This window comes from Oncorhynchus mykiss, chromosome 16, assembly GCF_057628025.1.
Source record: "Oncorhynchus mykiss isolate SJ-2025 chromosome 16, ASM5762802v1, whole genome shotgun sequence".
NCBI lineage: Eukaryota > Metazoa > Chordata > Actinopteri > Salmoniformes > Salmonidae > Oncorhynchus > Oncorhynchus mykiss.
In genome coordinates this window covers 43,421,822-43,447,310 of record NC_143037.1, presented here as the reverse complement: position 1 = coordinate 43,447,310, position 25,489 = coordinate 43,421,822, and the positions used below count along the sequence as shown (strand labels likewise).

Sequence of the window (25,489 nt, the reverse complement as noted above, 5' to 3'; positions counted from 1 at the left end):
CAATAGGACCGTGCTGCTGCTGGTGCCCAGGCAGCATTGGCAGGGAAGATGGATGGTGGCCGCCTCCCACCCACAGGAACCCCTGCCATGATGGACCCCAACCAGCTCAGGTATACACTCAAATCTCTCCTTTCTCTTCCGTCTGTGTTTTCTCTTTCTTAAATGCACTCACAGCTGCTGTACATTGAAAGAAATGCCATCAGGAATTATTTCAGCCAAGATAACCTTTTTGTGCACATCGCTTTCTCACTAGCTTCCGGTACGTTTTGACATTTTGTCTGTATTTGTCTTTTGTAGACAACCAGGGCCCCCCAACCCCCAGGGCATGTATGGTCGACCTCCGTTCCCTGGCCAGTGGCAGCAGAGCCCGGGTCCCCGTCGGTTCCCCCAGCCTGGCATAGAGGGTGTGGGCCCCAGGCACAACCTCAACTCCCCCCTCAACATGCCGCCCGGCATGGACCCCGGAGGACCCCCACCACAGTTCATTGAGCTGAGGCACAACTCTCAGAGGCTGCCCCTGGGGACCCAGTTTCTCCAACGTGGGCCCCAGCAACGGCCACGTCTATATATCCCCCAGCAGCAGGAAATGGCCCCCGGACAGTTTATTCATCATCCAATGCCTCAGGGTATGGACTCTCAGACAGAGGGGGTTAGAGACTCACGGCTGGGGCTACAGCAGGGTGGTATGAGTCTATTACTGCCACAGCAGAGCACTGGCCCCTCACAGCAGCAACCCCATCTCCAGCCCCACACAGGCACTTCCCAGACCGCTAACGCTCCCAGTTCTCACTCTGGGCAGCAGCAGCACCAGCCTTCCCAGGACTCCACAGAGTCCCAGGCTGGAGCTTCAGGGGACCCTAATGTTGATCTCCCCGAGCCCGACCTGGAGGATCCGTTTGCCCCCAAAAGGCTAGGGAATGCCCCCGGGGATGGAGGAATGGAAGATGAGGATGACCTGGCTCTAGATCTAGACCCTGATAAGGGTGACGACGACCTGGGTAACCTTGACAACCTGGAAACCACAGATCCGCACCTAGACGACTTACTCAACAGTGACGAGTTTGACCTGCTGGCTTATACGGACCCTGAGCTGGACCAAGGGGACCCCAAGGATGTGTTCTCGGACCAGCTGCGGTTGGTGGAAGCAGAGGGTGAAACACCAGGTACCTCTGGAGCTCAGGACATCAAAGTGGAACAGAAACCAAAAGTGGAGGAAAACCCCATCTCAAACACGGGGGGCTCCACGTTGTCCACAACACCCCATCCCTCCTCCTCGGAGTCTGCCGACACCTCCAGGATAAAGCTGGAGCCAGGCCAAGCGGTGGTGAAGGATGAGATGGGAGAAGCAGTCTCCATGCTCCTTCAAACAAACAAATCCTCCACTCAATCAGAGAACCAGGGTGCCTCTCTGAGCTCTGTGCGGTTAGGGGGGCTCCCATACCCTCTTCCTGGTCAGGCTGACTCCTTATCCTCTCTGGGGGAGGACCCTTTGGGGCTGCCCGATGGAGGGGGACAGCACTCCCCAGCCGTGGATCTAGACAAAGTCGAGAGCTCTCTGGAAGCCAGCGAGCTTCCCTTGCTGATCCAGGACCTGCTGGAGCACGAGAAGAAGGAGCTCCAGAAACAGCAGCAACAGCAGCAGCTCAGCTCCCTCCACCAGGGGGCAATGAGGGCTCACATGGGAGGCCACCCCAACCACCAGGGCGGTCCTGGACATATCATGCTGACCCAGCACCACCGCCCCCAACCCCAGAGTATGATGGGACAGCCAGGTATGGTGCCACGCCCTCCACACCTCCTGCAGCAGCAAAGGATCATGGGACAACCTGGGATGACGCCACAGCACATGGCTGCCATGGCTCAGCAACAAGGCATGATGAGGATGGGGCATCCTGGGGGAATTCACCCAGGACTCAACCCACAGCAGCAGCAACAACAACAGATTAAACAGTCAACTCTGGCTGATAATTTCTTCCCTGATAAAGGTAAATGAGTTCTCAAGATTGTTTGATCTTGTTTGAATCATGACTCTTGCATGATTCCTGAATCCTTGTTTGATTCATGACGTTTTCCTTTAATACATTTTCCCCGGTGTTTCTGCTTGCTCCGTCACAGATCTAGACAAGTTTGTGACTGACGACGTCATGGATCCCATCGCCAAGGCAAAGATGGTGGCACTGAAGGGCATCAAGAGAGTGTTGGCACAGGACCCAATGGGGGTACCCTCTGGAATCAACAGACAACAGGTCTCTCTGTTGGCCCAGAGACTAGCGTCGGCACCGGGAACAGGAGATCCACAGGGTCAACTCGCATCTGGCCCATCTAAGGTACGGTGTCTCACTTGTCCAAACATAACCAGGACAATATAATGTGTTCATAATATTCATCCTGTAAAGCCGATCATTTGCTGTGGGATCCTCAAAACACAATCACTCTTGTCTGTTTATCTGATTTATGTATTTTGACAACTTCTTTTATTTTTAGGAAGGGGAATGCAGTGACCCAACACAATCGAGACCCAACCCTCCCCAGTTTGTACAAGGGATCATCAGTAAGTTCTACAAATTGTTCCAGCGTTATAATACTTACATATATTTGTTAGTTGATGTATTCCAGTGTTTTCCCAAACCTCCATTTGAGTTACCCCCAGCCATTGCACATATTTGATGTATTCCAATATAAGCACACCTGATTTGAATTGGTCAACGAATCCACCCCCCTGTTCTACCTACCAGATGATGCAGAGCAGCATCAGTATGAAGAGTGGCTCCTGCACACCCAGCAGCTGCTGCAGATGCAGCTCAAGTTCCTGGAGGAGCAGATCGGAGCCCACCGCAAGTCCCGCAAGGCTCTGTGTGCCAAGCAGCGCACTGCCAAAAAGGCAGGCCGTGATTTCGCCGAGGCTGACGCAGAGAAACTCAAATTGGTCACAGAGGAGCAGGGCAAGATCCAGAAACAACTGGACCAGGTGGGGAAGACTCTCTGAAAATCTTTACCCCATCCATCTACCCACCCACCCATCATCATGCTTTCCTGTCATAAAGTAACTGGCCAGTGTGAAATCTCACTTTTAAAAATCATATTCTGTTAACTCATAAACAAATGGTGTTGTTGACTCGTCGTGTATTTGTCTCCAAAGCATATATTTCAGAGAAAAAACATGTGAAAACCCCACCCCAGACTTAAACTGTTGCTATTTCCTCATGGAGGATGATGTCATCCTCCCGAGTAAGATGAGCTGGCCAATCAGCGGTCTACTCAAAAACATATTTTTAGTGACCAGTATACACTCACACATTCTGTTGTTGGTACGCCCATGCCTTTCCTACACAGAAAAGCTGCTTTTTAAAGGGAAACGTCAACATTTTTCAACTTGCACTGTTTTCACTTATGTTGAGGTTGGGTTGGGGTGGTGCTGTAGATAATAAATATGAATTTGCAGAATTGTGACATTTTCCTTTAACATAATTATCAATTTTTGTAAGGAAAACTATTTCACCCATATTTCTAATTCTAAGTCATATTTTATAGAAATCTGGAAACACTGGACAGTTACTTTAATATTGGCTCCTGTTAACACATCTCTTGTTGTGTTTCAGGTGCGAAAGCAGCAGAAGGAACACACCAACCTGATTGCAGAGTACAGGAGCAAGCAGCAGCAGCACCAGCAGGGCTCTAGTCTCCTGGCCCCAGGGCCCTCCACCCAGGGGACCCACTTGCTCTCCAAGATGCCCGGGCAGATGATGATGGGTCAGCAAGGAGGTATGCCCGTCAGAATTCCCCCACAGGGGCAGCCTTTCCTAGGAGGAGGCCAGCACCCTGGAGCTCTGGGAGTCAGATCCCCTGGTCCTCCTGGTGGTCCTCCTGCAGGGTTCTTCCCCCAGGGTCCAGGAGGAGTCCAAGGGGCAGACCAAAGACTTCTCCAGGAGAGACAACACAGGATGCAGATGATCCAGAAACTACAACAGCAGCAGCAACAACAGGCGATGATGCAAGGCCAGCAACCCATGCCACATCCAGGTGTCCAATCAGGTATGTTGCCACAGCCAAGCGTCATGGGTAACTCTCTGATTAGTCAACAACAACCAAACCTCCAACAGGGAATTATGCCCAACCAGGCCATGGTGCCCCAGGGTATGGTACCAGGGCAGGCTGTGGCCCAGCCAGCTCAGACCCTGATGGGAGGGCAGCCTATGAACCAGCCTCCAGGCATGATGGTTGCTCAGCCAGGCATGATGGGGGCCCAGCCAGGCATACAGCAGCAACAGAGGCCTCAGGTCCTAATGGGCCAGCAGGGAGTAGTGGGACCCCCTCAGCACCATGGACTCAGAGGACCCGGCCAGGCCCAGCTCACACCTCAACAACAACAAATCCTGGCCCAGCGCATGTTGGCGCAACAGAAGCTACAGCAGCAGCAAGTGGCACAACAACAGCTCAGGCAACCACCACCACAGGGCTTCATCAGCCAACCCAACCAGTCTCACGACTCCCAGGGAGGACTCTCTCAACCTGCTACCCCAGGTCAGATGGGATCTTCTCCCGCTTCAGCAGGGGGGAGCACACGGGTCACCCCGCAACCAACTGAGGGGCTGCAGCAGGGGGAGAGTGGAATCCTTAGTCCTAGCTCCAGGACACCTCCACAGCAGGGTGGACCTGGACCTTTAACCCCTGGCCAGATGACTCAACCAGGGGCTTCTGGAGAGCAACAGGCGGTAGTGGGACAACAACAACAGCAGCAATACATGGCCCAGCAGCAGCAACAGGCACCACAACAACCTCCTCAAAATGCTCAAGCTGGACATCAACAGCAAGCAGGTTACCAACAGGCTGGCATGCACCCCCAAATACAACAGCAGCAATCACAGCAGCAACAGCAGCTTCAACAGCAACTCTCTCTACAGCGACAGAGTTCCCTCAATGCTGATCCCTCAAAGTCTGGTTTGGTTACTGTCAAGCAGGAAGGACAGCAGATGTGTTACATGGCCCAACAACAACAGCAACAGCAACAACAACAACAGAATCTTATGCAGCAAGCCCAAGACCCCATTAGACAACAACATGACAATATGGGCCAGATGCAAAATGTGATGGGTCAACAGAACCACCCTGGTCAGCCTCAGCCCGTCCCTGGTATGCCAGGCCACCCTAGTCCCCAGCAACAGGCCCTCATGGCCCAGCAGCAGAAGCAGCAGGCCATGATGGGCATGCTTAGAGCCCAGCAGCAGGGCATGATGCCTGGCCAGAGGCCTGGGGGTCCACCTGGTCAGATACGCACCCCAGTCAACATCCAGACTATCATAGCCCAGAACCCCCAGCTCCGACACCTCACCCCCAACCAGCAGATACAGCACATCCAGGCCATGATCCAACAGCGCCAGCTCCAACAGCAGCAGCAGCAGCAGCAGCAGCAACAACAACAGGGCCAGATGCTGAGGCTCCAGGTGGGTCAAGGACAGCCAGGCCAGATGAGGCCCCAGGGGCCACTAGGACCGGGGCAGCAGGTGGGACAGGTCCAGAGGATGCCTGGCGGTCTGGAAGCCCAGCAGCAGCAGATGCACTATGGAGGAACTCTTGGGAAACCAGGTGGAGTGGGCTCCCCGCAACAACCAGGAATGATGGGCCCCGGCCAACCGCCGGGCGTGGTGACTCCTCAGATGCAGCAGCAAGGGATCACAGGACCAGTAGTCCAACAGCAGCAGCCAGGAGCCTCGCCTCAGTACGCACTGAGTGTCCAACAGCAGCAGATGATGATACAGCAACAACAGGCCCAGCAACACCAGATGATGAGAGGCCAGGTACCCATGGCTCGCTCCCCCATGGGGCAGATACGTGGTGGGCCCCCCCAGGGCCGCCTCATAAGGCCCATGTCTCCCCGCCAACCCTTGGCCAACTCCCCTGGTGACCCACAGCGCCACGCCATGGCACAGGCGATGGGAATGCGTCAACCCAACCAAGTCATGCAACACCAGCAACAACCACAGATCCACATGGCTCAACAACGCTTCCAGGGATCTCCCTCCCACGCAGGCTCCCCTGGAGGATCCTCAGTGCAGAAACAGGAAGCAGGCATGAGCCCAGCTACCCCAGGAACGCCGCACTCCACCCACGTTGCCTCTCCGTCTGTAACTGACGGGGCAGCTGGGAAAGGTAGTCCTTACAGTCAGATCAAGGCGTCTCCTCTCAGGTCACCTGGAGCATCCAAGAGTCCCCTGGACTACCCTGGGCTTAAGGTGGGAAGTGGCGACCCAAACCATAGCCAAGTCCCTCCGAACGGGCCTTCGCCTCAGAAGGGTGAGAGTGGACAGCAGGGCCAGCAGCATCCACAACAGGGCTCAGAGAGCCAGGGTGGTCCTCAATCTCCACCAGGCTCCAGAGAGGGTGCTCTGTGTAAAATGACCCTACAGAACATCAAACAGGAGCCCAGAGAGGTGACTTGTGATGGAGAAGGTGGTGGTGGTCCTCACTCCGGGGCCATCAAGAGGGAGGTGACTGGGGAGCCGGTTGGAGGATTTGGTAACACTGGTCCTGGACCAGGAGGGGACCCCGGAGCCCACCTCCCCAGGACTGAGACAGGACAACAGCTGCTGCAGAAGCTCCTGAGGACCAAGAACCTGCAGCTGGCAGCTCAGAGGCCATCTGACGGCATCCACAATGAGATCAACGGACACATCAACAGCAAGCTGGCCATGCTGGAGCAGAAACTACAGGGGACTCCACGCAACATGGAGGTGAGTCAGATATATCCTATCCGTTATGACTGTTCTTGTTTTTGCAAGGTAGTAAGAAGGTACTAGTCATAGAAATCTACATAGCTTGTCATATTTTGATGGTACTAGTCCTCTCAAATGGGGGCTATGGTGCAATTCCTTGCTTCATTGCTTTTGTTGGTCCTCATCACAGGATCTGCAGTCCATCACAAAGAGGGCTCCTGTTGCCAAGGTAAAGCGCACCAACAAGCCTGGAGAACGAGCACCCCAGTCCCGTAAGAAGAAGAAAGAGGAGGTTGGGAAGAGCACTGAAGCCCTGATGAAACAACTGAAACAGGTAAGAGGAGGTGACCTCCGAGGCTTGGTGAATGAATACCAGACCTTTTCTCACCGAAACGTAGTGGGACATTTTAATTGAACGAAAGGGTGTTGATTTTAGTGTATGCTGTATTATTTGCTAACTTTGATATTTAAAAAAAACAACGCTTTAACAAATGCAGTGCATATTTTGTAGGATGTCACTTTTTACAGTAATACCTAATTTGTCTTTTTTTAAAAAAATGTTGGTGACAAAAACTTGTGTTCAAAAAACAATGTTCTCATTATTTTCATCCAGGGCCTTTCTCTCCTTCCCCTGATGGAGCCCTCCATCACTGCCAGTCTGGACCTGTTCGCCCCCTTCGGCAGCAGCCCAGCCGACGGCAAGGCCCAGCTCAAGGGCTCCTTTGGAAATGCAGTACTGGACAACATCCCGGACTACTACTCTCAGCTTCTCACCAAGGTAACTGTCTTGTGTACAGCGTAGACTTACTGTGGTCGTCCAGATTTCCAGCTGCATATTGTTCTTGATGCAGGAGTAACAGTGTCTCTATGTTCTCATCTTTTATTTATGTGTATTCACCCTCCCAGTAGTTTTAACAAGATGTTCATATTTGTAGCTTTTGAAGCGCTTTCTTTCTGTTATGAAAAGTGCTATAGAAGTTTAAATGATTATCGTTATTCTATAACAACAATCACTTTTATTGCTCTCAATTATCCCACTGTCCAATGTTTAACCACGGCACCCTGTATCCTTAGAGTAACCTCAGTAATCCACCAACACCCCCGTCCTCCCTGCCCCCCACACCACCCCCCTCGGTACAGCACAAGATGCTCAATGGGACGACTGCTGTGGAGGAGCTGACTGAGGTACAGAAGGAGACCGAGACCACAGAGGACACTATGGGTAAGACAAGGTTTTTATAAAAAATAAATGGAAATAAAGCTATTTTGTGTTTTTAAGGTCGTTCTTTTAAATAAAGACTCACTTCGTCTCACTTCCAAGCCTGTATGTTTTGTCATCCAAAACCCCTTAGTAATTTCATGGTCTTTGTTCCTATCCGGCTTGAATGTACAGTGTTTTGTACAGTGCAATCAGATTTGATGAGCAGCTGAACAGTCTGTTAATGGCATCTCTCGCTTCAATGTGTCTGCAGATTCTGTCACTGAGGAGGTGAAGAGTATGGATATACTTGCAGCGCTCCCCACCCCTCCTCACAACCAGAACGAGGACATCAGGTATGATATGCAGGGCCTAAATGTTCACCTGTCCTTTTTAAGGGCGGGAGGTTACCGTGGTAATGTGGCTGTCATGTTTGTGCCTGTGAGATTGAGTCTGACTAGTAGCCCTGTCATCTTCTCTTCCCTGACAGTTGAAACTCAAACATTGATAAAACAACCTAGCTTGTGAACCGAAACACAAGGACAAAGTCTTACTTTAGTAGACTTTTGTTTAAAGTAAATTAGACCAACTTTTATGCCAGCCAAACAGTGTTGCAGCGCGAGGTGGGATAGGCTATAGGATTTGTAGGTCTTTAACTTTGTGATGAATTTGCCAGCTATCAAACAAGAAACAGCCAATGCAGCACTTATTTAGCTTTGTAGGTGGTCATACTTGACCTATTTGTATTCACAAATGCGAGTGAAATGCTGACACCTTGGAGAGCCCTGACACCTTTACCCGCCAATGCCAAAATCGACCCACATCTGGCGGGTGGCGGGGTGTTAATTTTAGGCCCTGGTGGTATATGTCACGTCACCTGTCCTAATCCTGTGTTAGGGATGGGCACAGTCAGTCAAAAGGACGTTCGTATTCGAAATACTTGCGTGAGCATTCATTTCATTTGTTGAAAGAAATTCATAGCCTTTTCATTGTTAAAATAGGCCGTTGTATCAGTTAAATAAAATGATCTGTGACGTTGCTACACACAAGGATATGCCATGGCATTTGAAATCCTTCATTTAATAAAAATCGACTTTTGACTTTATGACGTCCCCATAAAATGACATCCCTTATCGCCTACTCCGGTTTCAAGCGTGTGGTTTGTTGGCACTACAGTCAGTGGCTCCATGTGTAGCAACGTGAAGTGGGAGCTCTCTTATCAATGCGAAATGGAATACAAATGACACAATTAAGTTCTCTAAATGTGTCGGCTACAACAAGCAACTGACAGGTGGGCTGCTGTTTAATCTGAATGGAGTTGTTGTGGACGAGGATGGGGAGCGCAGTGAAATAGCCTCGACTAGCCTAGCTAGCTGGCTAGCGAACGTCTGGCTATCTTAGCTAGCTTCTTTACATTGATTTGATGCAGTAAAGACGGGCACTGCCAAATGGGATGATGGCATTTACATTTGTCTGACCAGCGCTTGTCGGTGGCTCCTTTTTTTCTTCTCTTCCCCCCTTGGGATCACATTGTTGTCACTGTTTTGAGCTTTTCCTCAATAGTTTGAGGAGAACCGTTCTCTTTCTCTCCGGAGTAGCTGCCTCTGGCGTATATAGTACCCGCCCGTCCCATACACAGTGTGGCCTTGACCGACCGTGTTTTCCAGGATGGAGAGCATATGTTTTGCTCTCTATACTGAAAGAACTACTCCGATAATAATGAGTAGTTGATTGCGAACGTTACCTTACTTATATCTTTCAGGATGGAGAGTGACGAGGACAGCGACGCTCCAGACAGTATCGTCCCAGCGTCCTCTCCTGAGAGTGACCTAGGCGACGAGGCGCCACGCTTCCCTCGCCTCCGAGAACCCAAAGAGGAGGAGACGGAGAGAACCATATCCCCTATCATACCACTCATCCCCCGCACTGCCATCCCAGGTAGGTCCACTACACAAGCTTCTGTTGTCATAAATAATATAGGCCACTTATTGACAATGCACTTATTGTAAGTTGCTCTTGAGTGTCTAAGAGCATTGCTAAATTGCTAAAATATTTCAAAATGCAAGCACAAAACACATAATTGGACTTGCCAGTCCACGTTATATATATTTTTTCTTCCCCTTGTCCAGTGTTTCCAGAGAACAAGCTGTTTGAAGCAGCGGCCGACAAGTTGGCGTCTACAACCAACCCCTGGGACAAAGCCAAGAGCAACGAGGTGGCTGTGACCTTCACACTGACCTCCGCTGCAGCCAAGGTTACTGAGCTTAATCCTCTTCTGTCCCTCTACACCCCTTTTCTGACCCCCTATCATTTTCACTTCAACCCATCTCCTGTCTAGCCTGGTCTCAGATCAGTTTGTGCTGTCTATACAGATATGGGTTGAAACCGATACGGGACCAGGCTACCTCCTATCTGAACTAAACCATGAACTGTCTGTTGTGAAATAAAACGACAACAATTTGGCTAGTTATGATCTTGATGGATGGGTGGGTTGGTACTTCTCCAGAATCTGAACCATGTAATGGTGGCTGTGGCTCAGCTCCTCCACATGCGGATGCCTGGTTCCTATGAGGTGGCTTTCTCTCCCAGCCCGAGCAGAGCAGGAGCCTCAGGACCAGGGAAAAGCCCCGAACAACCAGGTACTGGACCGACAGGTGATTTCTATTACATTTCTCCTCACAGTCAAGTCCCAAATAGAATGTAGCTACCTACTAAATATGGATTTAACCAGAAACTTAAGATTTAGGGAAGAGGATAAGCTGATCCTAGATTTATGCCTAAGCTTAATGTTTCTCTAGGTTGACCCCCCCCCCCCCCCCCCCCCTTCCATCTTAAATTCTTAGCTAGATAAAAATAATTGGCGAAACAGGAAAGAAAATGGTCAGATATATTGAAGAAACCAATCATCTAATTAGCAAACTCTCCCTTCAGGTGCTCTGTGTGTGAAGGCTGGTGGTACAGATGGTAGTTCAGCTAGCCAGGACGCAGAGTGGCTCAGACAGTTTGATGTTTCTCTGCCAGGCTGCACTCTGAAGAAACAGGTGGACATCCTCTCACTCATCAAACAGGTAGGCCACATTCTCTCTCATTCAGGGATGTGAATATCCCTTATTAATCTGAAAGTTCCTTCTCTGATATTCCTCCAATAGACAGGCCTGTTCCTCAGCCAAAACATCCCTGAACAGCATTGCTCCAGACTGCCAAACCCGAAATGTATGGCAATCAATGGATTAGGTTGAACATCAAAATATGTTGAATCATGCTTTCTTGCTTGGGACATGTTAAATGAAACAACGTATTTACTGAATGCCATATCAGTAGTGTACTACATGCAGCTCCTAATAAAGCACTGTGAATGACTTTATTGAGCTCATTACACACACACACAAAAAAGGTATATTGCGTGATGCCCGTGGGGGGAAAAAAATTGGTGTGCGATCAAATCATGGGCTGGACTTTATTGCACCAGTGCCACCAGGGTAAGATGTTTGTTTGGAGGCCTGCTGTACAGTCTCCCTATGATACAACCCTATATATTTATTAGGGGTGTAACAATTCACCGATACGGATTTGTCCCCGATTCAAATGTTTAAGATGGGACTGTATTGATTGGCGGACCCCAAACCAATCTGAATGTAGCATGCATCAGTCAAAAGACATTTTGATTGAAAACATTCCGAATCGTCAATACATTTTTTTTGCTCATTACTTTCTACCTTCTGAAAATACCTAATATTTTGTGACAACTGATACGTCGCCCTTCCGTGTCAAACTAAGCATGTAACTGTGTTTGCAGTCATAGATCTACAAGTCATTTTGCATGCTGAATCACCCTAGGGACATCCGTAGCCTAGTCAATTTGTGCACTGTGCGCAGCTTCAGCCTGTTCCTGATCTGCGCTGCACCTTCAGCGTTCAAGTGCTAAAATGGCTTGCGCGACATTAGGCTTTATTCGTTGAGTGACAACCTATGTCGTTTGCTAGGTTATTATCTATGCGCTGTTGAAAATGTGTGTTTTACCGGAATAAAAGGAAGCTACCGGAGACACAACTCATCTGGCTACACCTGCTGAACCGGGCTTACGGAGTCTTTTTATTTGGATTGTTTCAGGTTCTACCATAAGTCAGTATATGTGGTCATTTTCAGAGTAACGTTGATCATTTCATAACAAGGAATCACTTTTGCAAGGTGCACGGACCAGCCAAAGCAGGAAGAGGAAAAAGAAGCTGACTTAAAAACTTCCAAACGGTCAAAACCATTTGATTTTGAGATGGGGGGGGGGGGTTGTGCTATATATCCATTGGCTATGTCATAGATCATGGCCGTCCCCTTGTAATCTGATGGTGGTAGTCGGGTGGTAGATGCCTAATCTCCCTTATGGCTCAAATCAGGTGCCTGCATATAGTGTTCCCCAATAGACATACTTAATTTACACACACAGATTGCTTTGAGTCTCTGGAAATGGAGCTATATAAATCATATACATTAGTCAGGTTAGCTACAGACCTTTGCACATGGCCTTTTTTGTCAAATGTCAGGAGATTCTTCAACTTGTTAATTTCTCTCTCAGGAGTTCCCCGAACAGGAGGACAAACCGGTTCAGCACTGTTACACAACCAACGTGTCTGACCTGGATGTCCGCCATCTCCCCGTCATCCCTGTCCAGGATTCCCCACCCTCCTCTCCCTCTCCTCCTCCTGCTCCTCCTCCTCCTAGTGAACCTGAGCCTCCCACACAGCCAGCCTCCCCCTCCCAGCCAGCCTCCCCCTCTCAGCTAGCCTTTCCCTCTCAGCTAGCCTTTCCCTTTCAAGTTCCCTCCAGCCCTGCTCAGACCACCGTTCAGGTCAAAACGGAGCCTGCCACTGTTCAGATCAAAACAGAAACTGAGGCTGAGGAGGCCATCCTTCCCCCTCCTGACCCTGTCCTTGTCCCCGACTCTGACCCTGGTGCTGACACTAAGGCTCCTGTTCTTGACTCTGCTGATGCTGAGGCTCCTGCTGCTCAGGCGGACTATGATGCCACGACGGCTGACCAGCAAGCCCCCCATCCCCAGGACACCCCCACCTCCCCCAAGGTGAAGCACCGCAGCAGGCCCCTCTCCCCCGACCCTGAGGAGATGGTGGTCCGGCCCAAGGTGAAGAAGTGGAAGGGCCTCCGCTGGAAGCGTCTCCAGATCGTCATCACCATCCGTAAAGGAGGTTCCAAGAAGGAGAGCAGCCGCGGGGTCTCAGAGCTCATGGAGCGTCTCCGCATCACCCTGAGACCTGACAAGCTGCCCCGGGACAAACGCAAGTGCTGCTTCTGCCACGAGGAGGGCGACGGCGCCACGGACGGCCCCGCCAGGCTCCTCAACATCGACGTGGACCTGTGGGTTCATCTCAACTGCGCCCTGTGGAGCACGGAGGTGTACGAGACGCAGGGAGGCGCGCTGATGAACGTCGAAATGGCGTTGAGGCGCGGGCTCCGCACCCGCTGTGCCTGCTGCCAGAAGACGGGCGCCACCAACAGCTGCAACCGCCTGCGCTGCCCCAACGTCTACCACTTCGCCTGCGGCATCCAGGCCCGCTGCATGTTCTTCAGGGACAAGACCATGCTGTGCACCCAACACAAACTGAAAGGGCCCAGCGAGGAGGAGCTGACGGGCTTCTCCGTGTTCCGCCGGGTCTACATCGAGAGAGACGAGGTCAAGCAGATCGCCAGCATCTTACAACGCGGCGACCGCATCCACCTGTTCCGCGTAGGCGGCCTCATCTTCCACGCCGTGGGCCAGCTGCTGCCGTCTCAGATGCAAGCCTTCCACTCCCCGACCGCCATCTTCCCCGTGGGCTACGAGGCTACCAGGATCTACTGGAGCACGCGGGTGCCTAACCGCCGGTGTCGGTATCGTTGTCGTATCAGCGAGACGGAGGGAAGGCCGCTGTTCGAGGTACGGGTGCTGGAGCATGGACAGGAGGACCTGCACTACCGCGACACCAGCCCAGAAGGTACGTTCTCTGTCCCCACACCCAGAGCCTGCTCAGGCTGCCTCTGTTGAAATGTCCAATCACAGAACTGACCACAGTTTGGGTTCATTTGTCTAAATTGCCATTGATTTGGAATTGAGTTTCCATTTTTTGGGGTAATTGCACCATTGCAACACAGCCATGTCCGTAATTAAAATGGAATTGACTCCATCGCTGCAATTTACTAATCTGGTCTGTGACCATGTCCTGTGTTTTTCTGCCTTCCCTCTAGGTATCTGGGACAGAGTGGTTAAGTCTGTAGCTAAGCTGAGAGAAGAGTCTGCCATGCTGAAGCTTTTCACTGACCATGTGAAGGGAGAGGACATGTACGGCCTCACGGTCCACGCCGTTCTGCGCATCACTGAGTCGGTAAGAAGTCCTTTCCCGAAATCAGAATCGCCATTTGGCTTTTCCCTCCTCTGCTCTCATTGCTTCCATGACACCAAGTCCTGTGTCTCCAATAACACACACTATTGCCCATTCGGTGCCCTACTTTGCACTACAGCTCTGGTTAAAAGGAGTGCACCGCAGAGGGAATAGGGTGCCATCGGAGGTTTGGATCATGCTTTTTCATCCTTGACTTCACTAACATCCTGTGTGTTACGTTATTAGTTGCCTGGAGTGGAGAGCTGCCAGGACTATGTGTTCCGATACGGTCGCCACCCTCTGATGGAGCTGCCGCTCATGATCAACCCCACCGGCTGCGCCCGCTCCGAGCCCAAGATCCTCACACACTGCAAGAGGTAAGACTGCAGTATAGTCCTCCATGTAGACGACATAGAATGATAATATGCTGTAGCGATTAACTTTAGTCTGATCAAGATCCTCACACACGGCAAGAGGTAAGACTGCAGTATAGTCTTCCAAATAGATTTATAGTTATAGAAGATATAGGTGATCTAGATATCGATAAGCAGTGGTTGTCAGCTGGTTTTGCACTCGGGACCCAAATAAAACCAGATTGTCTCAGTCGCAATTTTTTGGGGGCCAAAATGGCCAACTGGGAAGCAGCAACTTCTTTGAATGCTATTGATAGTAAATAATCCATTTTGCCTGTATTCTTGATGACAAATTTTAGTTAGCTGACTGGTTTGGGACCCCAACATCAACCAAATCTGCTGCTAATAGCTCTATATAGAAAATTCTAGATAATTGAAGAAATTGTTTTTTCCAAAATGTTCATTATCATTTCTACACACATTCTATCTGGCTTTAGTAGTGTAAGTTCAGACTGGAGTAGTTTTTATCCACCACCAAAAAAATAAACATCCTAAAATATTTATTTTACTCAGACACCAGCATCCCATTTGAAATAGATAAGTGGTGTAGAGAAACTATCTGTGTGGTCTGTTAGTAGTTGTTTATAAAGTTGTTAGTTCGGGCCCATTCTGATAGGTCAAAAAGTGTGTTCCATGCATTATACACAATAATGAGGGTGCTCTCCCTCACTGTTGACCTAAATGTCCTATAAAAAAAGAAGTTTTTAAAAAATGTGTTTCATTGAATGTTCTAATGAGGAGTGACACTGAAACATTTCTAAACTGAATGACATGATGACTGTGCAGACTGACTCTGATCTAGTTCTGTGTCTCTCTCTCTTAGGCCTCACACCCTGAACAGTACGTCCATGTCCAAGGCCTACCAGAGCACCTTCACCGGCGAGATCAACACCCCCTACAGCAAGCAGTTTGTCCACTCCAAGTCCTCCCAGTACCGGCGCCTGAAGACCGAGTGGAAGAACAACGTCTACCTGGCCCGGTCCCAGATCCAGGGCCTGGGGCTATACGCTGCCAAGGACCTGGACAAACACACCATGGTCATCGAGTATATAGGAACCATCATCCGCAACGAGGTGGCCAACCGCCGCGAGAAGATCTACGAGGAACAGGTGGGTGGATCTCGAGTAGTAACAGTCTTTTGTCTGTTTAGTTCCCCTCCAGGCATAACTGTGATTTGAATTGTTGATTTTTCACAACTTAACCAAAGGGTGAAAATACCGATATAGGTTGTAATATTTGTTCATAGTCAGTGTCAGTGGATTGGAGTGTTTTAGAATGAGCTCTCTTCCTGCTTGTTTTCTTCTAGAACCGTGGGATCTACATGTTCCGCACCAACAACGAGCATGTGATCGATGCCACTCTGACTGGCGGCCCAGCTCGGTAGGTGTTGGAAGTGTACTTTCTCTTTTTTTTCCCCTATTGTGTTTGTCCCGGTCTCACCCTCCTGTTTTCCTCTTTAGCTATGTCAACCACTCCTGTGCCCCCAACTGTGTTGCCGAGGTGGTGACGTTTGACAAAGAGGACAAGATCATCATTATCTCCAGTCGCCGGATCCCCAAGGGAGAAGAGGTGAGACCACAGAGAACCCTGGTCAATATACAGCTTCCTTCACCGATTTAAAAGCCCTAAACTGCCTCTTTGGGGGTCTTGGTTGTGTTACAGTAAAGCAGTGTGACTACTGTTGATGTAATAATGATATTACAGCAGTGTTGTTGTTGACCCTCTCTGTCTCTTCTTCTAGCTGACGTACGACTATCAGTTTGACTTTGAGGACGATCAGCACAAGATCCCTTGCCACTGCGGAGCCTGGAATTGCCGAAAGTGGATGAACTAAACGAACAGGGAAAAATAGAGAGGAGGAGAGAGAGAGAGGGGGGAGTCCCTTCTTTCTCCTGGGTGCCAGAACAGAACACTCCTGCTGCGCCAAAGCCTATAGTCTTTAGAACTACTTACCCAGTTCATAAGCTGACGAACGAGGAGGGAAATCTAACCTCCAAATCAATAAGACGAAGACGTTTGCATTCACACCTGTAGCCAAAGGTTTGAAGAGCATTACTGATTCTAAACGCAAACAAACCCACCTCTATTGACATCCAGCCGAATGGTGGGACAATCTCTTTGTGGATGAACTGTGTCCTCTGCCAAAAGCAACTCTTTCCTCTACCTACCTACCGCCCCCCCTTCAATAACTATGGCTGGAATACAATCCTCTAAACCTACCAAATGTTCTGATTCTATGTGATATCAATACTCTCTTAGGACAGATCTCACCTAGAGCTTTGAAGAAAGAAGCCATTTTAAGTACTAAGAACAAACGAATGCATTTTTTTTTAGGGTCTTACCTATCCTATTCTTCTCCCCCCGCACTCCCCCTCTTCCTAACCTAACCCTTAAGGAAAAGACACTCTCCCGTTGTCATTGGTGGAGATTGACTCCCCAACGTGGATATTATTGGCTAGCTAGACAATCCTGAAGACAGTGGCTCTGAGTCTGTATAGAATAACTATGTATCGCTGATGGAGACGGGAGTAGAAAGATGTCTGATACAATAAAAGTTGACCTCTAGAGGCACCAGACATAAAGGTTTTACTGGCCTGACTGACTCAAGGAGTTTATAAAAGGTGGGTTAGTTGGACCCCCAGTCTACCTCATTGATCTAGTGGGAGTGACTGCTTACTTTGTGTAAAAACTGCTACTGTGGAAAAGGGGGAAGAAAGGGGTCGGTGGGAATGTTTTCATTAGGCTAATAATATAGCCTTCTCGGACAAGCAGGGAAACTCAAAACTAGCAGCCGGTTTGCTCTATTCTATGCTGATTTTACAATAATGAGCCAACAATATTACTCCTCATTAATTATCTATACAGACGGAATAAATTATATGATCGTTTTTTTTTTAAAGATATCCCATTAAGATCAATCACAAGCTTAACAGGTATCACGAGATGACTCCTGATCATCCTGGATTTCATGTTGCCCTTCTCTGCATATTTATAACACATTTAGATATCATGCTTTTTAGTTGACTGAATGCACAGTAACATCTAACCTTGCGTTCTGGAGGACCGAGCGAGGGATTGGTGCGTCAATGCGTAAAGCGAAGCACTGCGCTAATTTAATAAGTCGTCTTTGGCAAGACGAAGTTCAACTAATGAGTGCGAGAAGTAACGTACGCTTGCTGCTTTATTCCTTCTGGTCACACGTTAAGCAGAAAGCTTGCGGGTAATAATGCAAGACTACTATCCCGTTTGTGTTCCACCTTTTAGTCCTTGAAATCCCATCTGCATTTTTTTATATTTTATTTTCTCGAATGACGTCAACCATGAATCTAGCATCTTCCTCTCTATATCATGTAGTGGACTGTTGTAAACTTTTTTACTGTAGTGAGTCTTTCTCTGCCTGGCCCTGCCTGTCTAACCACACCACAGCTAGGTGTGTTTCTAAAGATTCCTGTGTTGTGGTTTTCTAGTGGTAGTACGGTCTTTTCTATACTGGAGTCTTTAATCAAGGGCAGGGGAAGACTTGTCAAAAACAAACAAAAAAAAAAGGGCATTTTTCTTTTTTTAAATGAAATTAATAACAAAGTAGATCTTCAAAGGGGAGAGTTCTGAAGTCTCCATGGTGATGTCCCCTCTACCCTGACCTAAAACCTCACGGAAGAAAAATGCAAAAGTGTACAAACTGTATATATATTCTATTGGGGGGCAACAAACTCTTTATCCAACCCCTTTTTAATCAATAAAAATCTAAAATTGTAGAGAAATAAAATTGATGAAAGAAATCAACCACTGGATATCATTTTATCAAAGATTATGCTGTGTGTATATATAAATATGTAAAATGGAGTGTTTTTGCATTTACCTGTTTTTCTATTAGCATTTTTTGCTATAAGCTTTCAGACAGTTTGTTAAAATAGGTATGTGAAGATGTCAGGTCTTCAATGACTTGGATGAGAAGCCAAGAGTGAAAGAAAGTTGTCAAGATTATTACAACAATGAGAAATCACTTGAAGGGTGCATAGCATTTGTGTATTTATGTCAAATTGTTCATGTATTTGTTCATTTACTTTTAATTTATGCTACTAGTCAATTTTACCAAAACCTCTCTCCCTTGATTGGTCACAATTTGATCATTAGTATACGGAAAATCTTTAACTTCTCCCTGGCTAGGATATTAGTTAAATATGATTGGTGTGTCATCTTCCCTATAGAAGTGAATGTGTTGGTATACCTTGTGAAAACAGGCTACTCGGTCTGATGTATGTTATGACTAAATATTCAAAGTTAACCCAGTACTTACCTGAGAATAAATTGCACTCAATAGTACTTCTCTAAAAGTGGTAGATATTGGTAAAGTATGAGTCAGTGATATATTTTTCTTGTCCTGTTTATTTGAAGGGAAGACCATTAGACATTTTGCCGCTCACTGGATTTTAGCCTAAGTAACTTCTTCCTACCTTCTATCATGTTTGAATATCTAATTTAAGTTTTCTGCATATCTTAAATTAAATAAAGAGCTTGCTGAAAGTTGAACTTTTTTTACCTAACTTTTTAAAAATGTTTTACATCTGTACAGCTGAGCTACTTTAAGGGAATATGAATAATTTTTATTGTATGTGGCATGTTTTGTATGGATATAATTTTGAATTGTACATAGAACGACAGAGGTTTTCTATACAGCCCCCCCCTTCCCCCATCCATTTGTCTCTGCTTTTATTTCTTTTAAAGAAAAATAAAATGCATTTTTAAATATAATTTGGAATCTTATTTTCATTTAAATAAAACATGCGAGTTGAGACTTGCATGCTAAAGTGATACAGACAGACTAATACAAAACTTGTATTTTAATGTATATCACCTACCATATGTACACATTTTCTAACTAGTCCTGAAAAAAAAAAGAGTAGTTTAACATGGTGTTTACAGTATGAATAGGACAGTTGATGGTATAACAAAACAAAAAAATCCCATGCTAAAACATGGATAGGAATATTTGACATTTGGTTCTCATGACAACCATCTCTTCCTCAAAGCCCTCATGAAATACCAGGATAGATTGACCCCCCAAATACTCCATCCGTCATATCCTTGCCAATGTTACAGTAGCAGCAACATACATTTACTGGGGTATACATGCCCCAAATCCCAAAAATATTTTTTCCCCCTCTGCATTCTATATCTTTTACCTCAGTAAAGACAGAGGTCCCAGTGTTGAGACAGCCCCCTTGTTCTGCATACCATCAGAACACATTGTATCCTTTTTCAGAGAGCCCAGTTCCAGTGTTAACAGAAATCAAAGCCTATTCTTCTTGCCCTGTTCAATCGAAAATAAATACACAAAATGGTGAGATGAGCTCAGTTACATCAATATCAACTAGCCCAGTGTAAAAGGGAAAATCGATACCTACAATCCAAGAAAAGCCAAGAATAAAACATTGTTTTCCTGAGCTCTCTTTGACTTCTGCATCTCCAAGAAACCAGCTGAAAGTACCATTGAAGATGTCACTGAAGAAAAATGACCACAGTACAGAGAGAGATGCCTATGTTTTGTATACAAATCACAATGTCTTCATCAGTAGTGTCTATAGTAAAACAGTTCTCATTACCATCGTTTATGCCTCTTATCAGTCATACTGTTCTCTGCTACCGCGCGGTAAGCAGTACTGGAGCGCTTAAGTCTAGGTCCAAAAGGCTCCTTACCCCTACCTACATGTTGGACTGAATTAAAAATAGGCTACATCTTTGACTGGCTTCTTAAATCACGTCAACAATATCTAATAAAACCATTCCAAAAAAACATCCCTGCCACATTTCAAAACATAAAACTGGACCAACTCAAAATGTGATACATGTAGGAGTCACATACAAGCAGGCATGAGCGACGTGGGGTATTCAAGTAGCAGAATGCAACCCATCTGTTTTAATGCTTGACAAGTCTTAAAATGACTAAATGTGAAATGTTGTCCAATCAACTACAAGCTATTCCAGGCTTCTGAAAGCTGTACAGGAACGGCTGTGAGTCTACTCTGATGTACACTGAAGAAAAATATAAAAAAACGCAACATGCAACAATTTCACTGAGTTTGTTCATATTAGGACATCAGTCAATTGAAATAAATTCATTAGGCCCTAATCTATGGATTTCACATGACTGGGAATACAGATATGCATCTGTTGTTCACAGATACCTTAAAAAAATGTTTTAAAGTAGGGGCGTGGAGCAGAAAACCAGTCAGTATGAGGCACACAATTAGTGCGTCTTCACAGAGTTGATCAGGCTGTTGATCGTAGTCCCACTCCTCCAATGGCTGTGCGAAATTGCTGGGTATTGGCGGGAACAGGAACACGCCGTTGTACACGTCGAGCATCCCAAACATGTTCAACGGGTGACATGTCTGGTGAGTATGCAGGCCATGGAAAAACGGGGACATTTTCCGCTGTGTACAGATCCTTCCGACATTGGGCTGCTCATTACCGCGCTGAAACGTGATGGTGGTGGATGAATGGCACGACAATGGGCCTCAGGATCTCACAGTATGTCTGTGCATTCAAATTGACATAAATAAAATGCAATCGTGTTCGTTGTGCCTAGCTTATGCTTGCCCATACCATATCCCCACCACAGGGTTCTCTGTGCACAACGTTGACATCAGTAAACCACATGACGCCGTACACAAAGACATCTGCCCAGTACAGATGAAAACGGGATTCATCTGCGAAAATAACACTTTTCGGGCTTGAAGTCAGTTACGATGTCGAACTGTAGTGAGGTCAAGACCCTGGTGACGACAAGCACGCAGATGAGTTTGCCAGACCATTTGTGCAGAAATTCAGGTTGTGCATACCCAGTTTCATCAGCTGTCCGGGTGGCTAATCTCAGACACTCCCACAGGTGAGTGTAAAGGGCCTGGGCTGGCGTGGTGACATGTCTGTGATTGTGATGCCAGTTGGACTTACTGCCAAATTCTCTAAAAACAACATGGGAGGCGGTGTATGGTAGAGAACATCAATTCTCTGGCAACTGCTCAGGTGGACATTCCTGCAGTCAGCATGTCAATTGCACACTCCTTCAAAACTTGAGACATCTGTGGCATTGTGTTGTGACAATGTGCACAAGGTGGACCTGTGTAATGATCATGCTGTTTAAATCATCTTCTTGATATGCCACACCTGTCAAGTGGATGGATTATCTTGGCAAAGGAGAAATGCTCACTAACAGGGATGTAGACAAATTAGTATGGATCATTTCTGGGATCTTTTATTTCAGCCTAAGAAATATGGGACCAACATTTTACATGTTGCATTTATATTTTTGTTCAGTGTATATTGTGACATGTCCATAGAAGAAGTGACTTTCCTGCCTAATATGGTTGATTTCATCCTGTACAGATAGTTGGGTGACGACAAGCGAGTCATCTGCTACTCTCCCACATTCTCCCAAAAGCAAATGTTTTTACTTAAAAATGTGGACATGAAACCACATTATGAATGAGTTTTCAGGACGCAGCTAGTCTTGTGGCAAAAAAATAATTAAAAAGATGTACAAAATATTACAAACTAAATTCCTGTCACTGTACAATAGTAATATTTACTGCCTCAAAGCACAAAGTAAAACTGAACAGGGAGGTTGGTGGGGATAATAATGGTAGTATCGTGTTGTAGTGTGGTGGCCCATAAGAGTGGGTGAAGGAGAGGAGGTTGGGATAACCAGGTGAAGGAGGGAGAAAGAAGAGAGGAGCGGCAGAGGGGAGATTCTCAGTAGTTATGGCTAATAAGGCGGGGTAGGCCTTGTCACAACTTGGGAGTGTGGCTTTAAAACTGGCAGGATTTAGTCGCAGTCCTTTCCGTGTTATTTTCCATGAGCCCTGGTCAAAAAGTAGTGCACTAGATAGGGAATAGGGCGCCATTTGATATACAGCCGGTGTCTATCGTTGTGCGTCTCCAGCGAGCTACCTGGCTCTGCCGCCTGTCCGTCCCACTCTTATCTTACATCTTGATGTCCTCCTCAACACTGAGCTGAGAGAGAGTCTTCTTGATGCGTAGAGCCGTGAGGCGGGCCGCTCCGTTAGAGTACCAGCACTCCCTCATGATCTTACCCATCACACGCAGAGACTGGAGGATGAGAGAGGGGGAGGTTAGAGTCGGTCAACACACAATCAACCAACTTCACCTTTACCTAGTCCCACAGGGTGAAAAGGAAATGTCAAATGAATTGCCTTATGTGAATAAAGAATTTAAAAAGTACAATAAAACTGCAAAAGCAATTGTTTACACCATATTTACATTTCAAATGCAGTCAATCACTAGTAACTTAGAAAACAAATGCAATGTTTTTGTCCAGAAAGTCTTGAGTTTTTTTTGTGCATATTTGTTCTCTCATTACCTCGTAGCTCTGCCACCAGTTGGGCACGTTAGGCCTCAGCCTCTGGTCACATACCACCTTCCTCATCTCATCTATGGAGGGGTCAGAGGGCACCAGGTCAAAATAGGGCAGCTGGTAATCCTCGTGGATACCTGGGGGGGGGGGAGCCTGGTCAGTCACATGCTCACATCTAAGAAGATTGTTCTCATAGTAATGTGGTTCTTGACAAGTGAAGGTGTGTTTCAATGAAACTACATTGCAGTCAGACTGCACAGAATCACTCATTTACAAATCCCCATGTAGCCTAAGTAACTACTCGTGTGGCCAAAATGAGCTGAAGCACTCCCCCAGGCATTGTGAGATTGGACCATCTGCAAGGTACCCAGTCCGTGTCTTACTTCCAGTGTTGCAGCGGCGCGCTATCTCCCAGTACACCAGCCCCAGGGCGTAGATATCAGCACACTTAAACGAGTCAAAGTGTTTCATGTTGATGGTCTCTTCCAGGACCTCTGGAGCCATATACCTGGGAGACAGAGAGACAAGCAGGTTTCCACTAAAGGAAAGGATGTTTTGTGTACCAGTATATCACTGAGATACGGTATCAAATACACCAAATTCAGGAGATGAATTGAACAAAAATGTTCCACATTTTTACAATGTTGTCTATTTTATGCAGTCTATTAATTTAATACAGGACATGGCAGCTAGTCGGGTCAGTACCTCTTGGTGCCAACACGCTGGTTAGGGGCGATGTCTATAGTATCAGTGATGGACTCGTGGCGTACTGCCAGCCCCAGGTCAGCAATGGCACACATGCCATTCTTCTTCACCAAAATGTTCTTAGACTTCAGATCACGGTGGGCAATACCAGGCTTACCTAGAGAGGAGGAAACACTGAGTTGGAAGACTGGAATGGAAGGAGCACAGGAGCACACGACAATGTTTAAACCAGGTTTACATTTGAACCAGGTCATCGTTTGTAATATATATATTAGCTGTACTGTCTTTTTAGTTGTGTGTCGGACCCCAGGAAGATTAGCTGTCGCCATGGAATCAGCTAATGGGGATCCTATAAAAAAAAAATCTAATTTATAGGCAGGGCAATGAGTGCTAACAATGGCCGTGTGAGAGGTGTAAAGTGATGGGAACAAAAAGTTAACTGGCTAACTTGGTGATCCTGCTGTGTTGTAGAACACCCTGGCTACCAGGCTAATTAGGAATGTGTTAACACATACAGTGGATTTGGAAAGTATTCAGACCTTGACTTTTTCCACATTTTGTTACAGCCTTATTATAAAATGGAATAAATAGCCCTCCCCCCCATCAATCTACACACAATATCCCATAATGACAAAGTAAAAATATTTTTTAGAAATGGTTTTCAAAAACTGAAATATCACATTTACACAAGTATTCAGACCTTTCACTCAGTACTTTGTTGAAGCACCTTTGGCAGCGATTACAGCCTCAAGTCTTCTTGGGTATGACACTACAAGCTTGGCACACCTGTATTTGGGGAGTTTGTCCCATTCTTCTCTGCAGATCTTCTCAAGTTCTGTCAGGTTGGATGGGGAGTGTCGCTGCAGAGCTATTTTCAGGTCTCTCCAGAGATGTTAGATCGGGTTCAAGTCCGGGCTCTGGCTGGGCCACTCAAGGACATTCAGAGACTTGTCCCGAAGCCAATCCTGTGTTGTCTTGGCTGTGTGCTTAGGGTCATTGTCCTGTTGGAAGGTAACCTTCTCCCTCGTCTGAGGTCCTGAGCAGATTTTCATCAAGGATCTTTGTACTTTGCTCCATTCATCTTTCCCTCAATCCTGACTAGTCTCCCAGTCTCTGCCACTGAAAAACATCTCCACAGCACGATGCTGCCACCACCATGCTTCAACGTAGGGATGGTAATGACTAGGTGATGAGCAGTGCCTGGTTTCCTTCTGACGTGATGCTTGACATTTAGGCCAAAGAGTTTAATCTTGGTTTCATTAGATCAGAGAACCTTGTTTCTCATGGTCTGAAAGTACTTTAGGCAATCTCCAAGTGGACTGTAATTGTGCCTTTTACTGAGGCTTGGTTTCCATCTGGCCACTACCATAAAGGCCTGATTGGTGGAGTACTGCAGAGATGGTTGTCCTTCTGGAAGGTTCTCCCATCTCCACAGAAGAACTCTGGAGCTCTGTCAGAGTGACCATCGGGTTCTAGGTCACCTCCCTGATCAAGGCCCTTCTCCCCCGATTGCTCAGTTTGGCCAGCTCTAAGAAGAGTCTTGGTGGTTCCAAACTTCTTCCACTTAAGAATGATGGAGGCCACTGTTCTTGGGGACGTTCAATACTGCAGGAATGTTTTGGTACTCTTCCCCAGATCTGTGCCTTAACACAATTCTGTCTGAGATCTGACAATTCCGTCGACCTCATGGCTTGGTTTTTGCTTTGACATGTACTGTGGAA

At 47.2% G+C, this 25,489-nt stretch overlaps 2 protein-coding genes across 9 annotated transcripts in view; one reads left to right on the top strand and one right to left on the bottom strand.

The window, feature by feature from the left end:
• Positions 1–19,449, top strand: part of kmt2d (lysine (K)-specific methyltransferase 2D) — a 44,130-nt gene extending 24,681 nt beyond the window's left edge. For 2 of the 8 annotated variants that reach the window (XM_021565865.3, XM_021565866.3), the window contains exons 30-50: positions 7–110; positions 298–1,985; positions 2,116–2,327; positions 2,485–2,551; positions 2,736–2,968; positions 3,600–6,728; positions 6,901–7,044; positions 7,324–7,488; positions 7,785–7,932; positions 8,183–8,264; positions 9,671–9,846; positions 10,038–10,162; positions 10,415–10,562; positions 10,840–10,976; positions 12,479–13,892; positions 14,143–14,279; positions 14,523–14,653; positions 15,492–15,798; positions 15,996–16,069; positions 16,150–16,258; positions 16,431–19,449. In XM_021565865.3, the coding sequence (XP_021421540.3) occupies positions 7–110; positions 298–1,985; positions 2,116–2,327; positions 2,485–2,551; positions 2,736–2,968; positions 3,600–6,728; positions 6,901–7,044; positions 7,324–7,488; positions 7,785–7,932; positions 8,183–8,264; positions 9,671–9,846; positions 10,038–10,162; positions 10,415–10,562; positions 10,840–10,976; positions 12,479–13,892; positions 14,143–14,279; positions 14,523–14,653; positions 15,492–15,798; positions 15,996–16,069; positions 16,150–16,258; positions 16,431–16,523 (8,823 nt within the window). In that variant the 3' untranslated portion in view covers positions 16,524–19,449. The remainder of the gene's footprint in view (positions 1–6; positions 111–297; positions 1,986–2,115; positions 2,328–2,484; positions 2,552–2,735; positions 2,969–3,599; positions 6,729–6,900; positions 7,045–7,323; positions 7,489–7,784; positions 7,933–8,182; positions 8,265–9,670; positions 9,847–10,037; positions 10,163–10,414; positions 10,563–10,839; positions 10,977–12,478; positions 13,893–14,142; positions 14,280–14,522; positions 14,654–15,491; positions 15,799–15,995; positions 16,070–16,149; positions 16,259–16,430) is intronic. The other 6 variants (XM_090202781.1, XM_090202782.1, XM_090202780.1 and 3 more) reach the window with 6 other exon arrangements.
• A 63-nt stretch (positions 19,450–19,512) lies between these two features.
• Positions 19,513–25,489, bottom strand: part of LOC110491966 (activin receptor type-1B) — a 28,767-nt gene continuing 22,790 nt past the window's right edge. Inside the window, exons 7-10 of the mRNA XM_021565871.3 lie at positions 23,769–23,925; positions 23,447–23,571; positions 23,070–23,200; positions 19,513–22,798 (exon numbers count right to left, since the gene is read on the bottom strand). Of these exons, the coding sequence (XP_021421546.1) occupies positions 22,673–22,798; positions 23,070–23,200; positions 23,447–23,571; positions 23,769–23,925 (539 nt within the window). The 3' untranslated portion in view covers positions 19,513–22,672. The remainder of the gene's footprint in view (positions 22,799–23,069; positions 23,201–23,446; positions 23,572–23,768; positions 23,926–25,489) is intronic.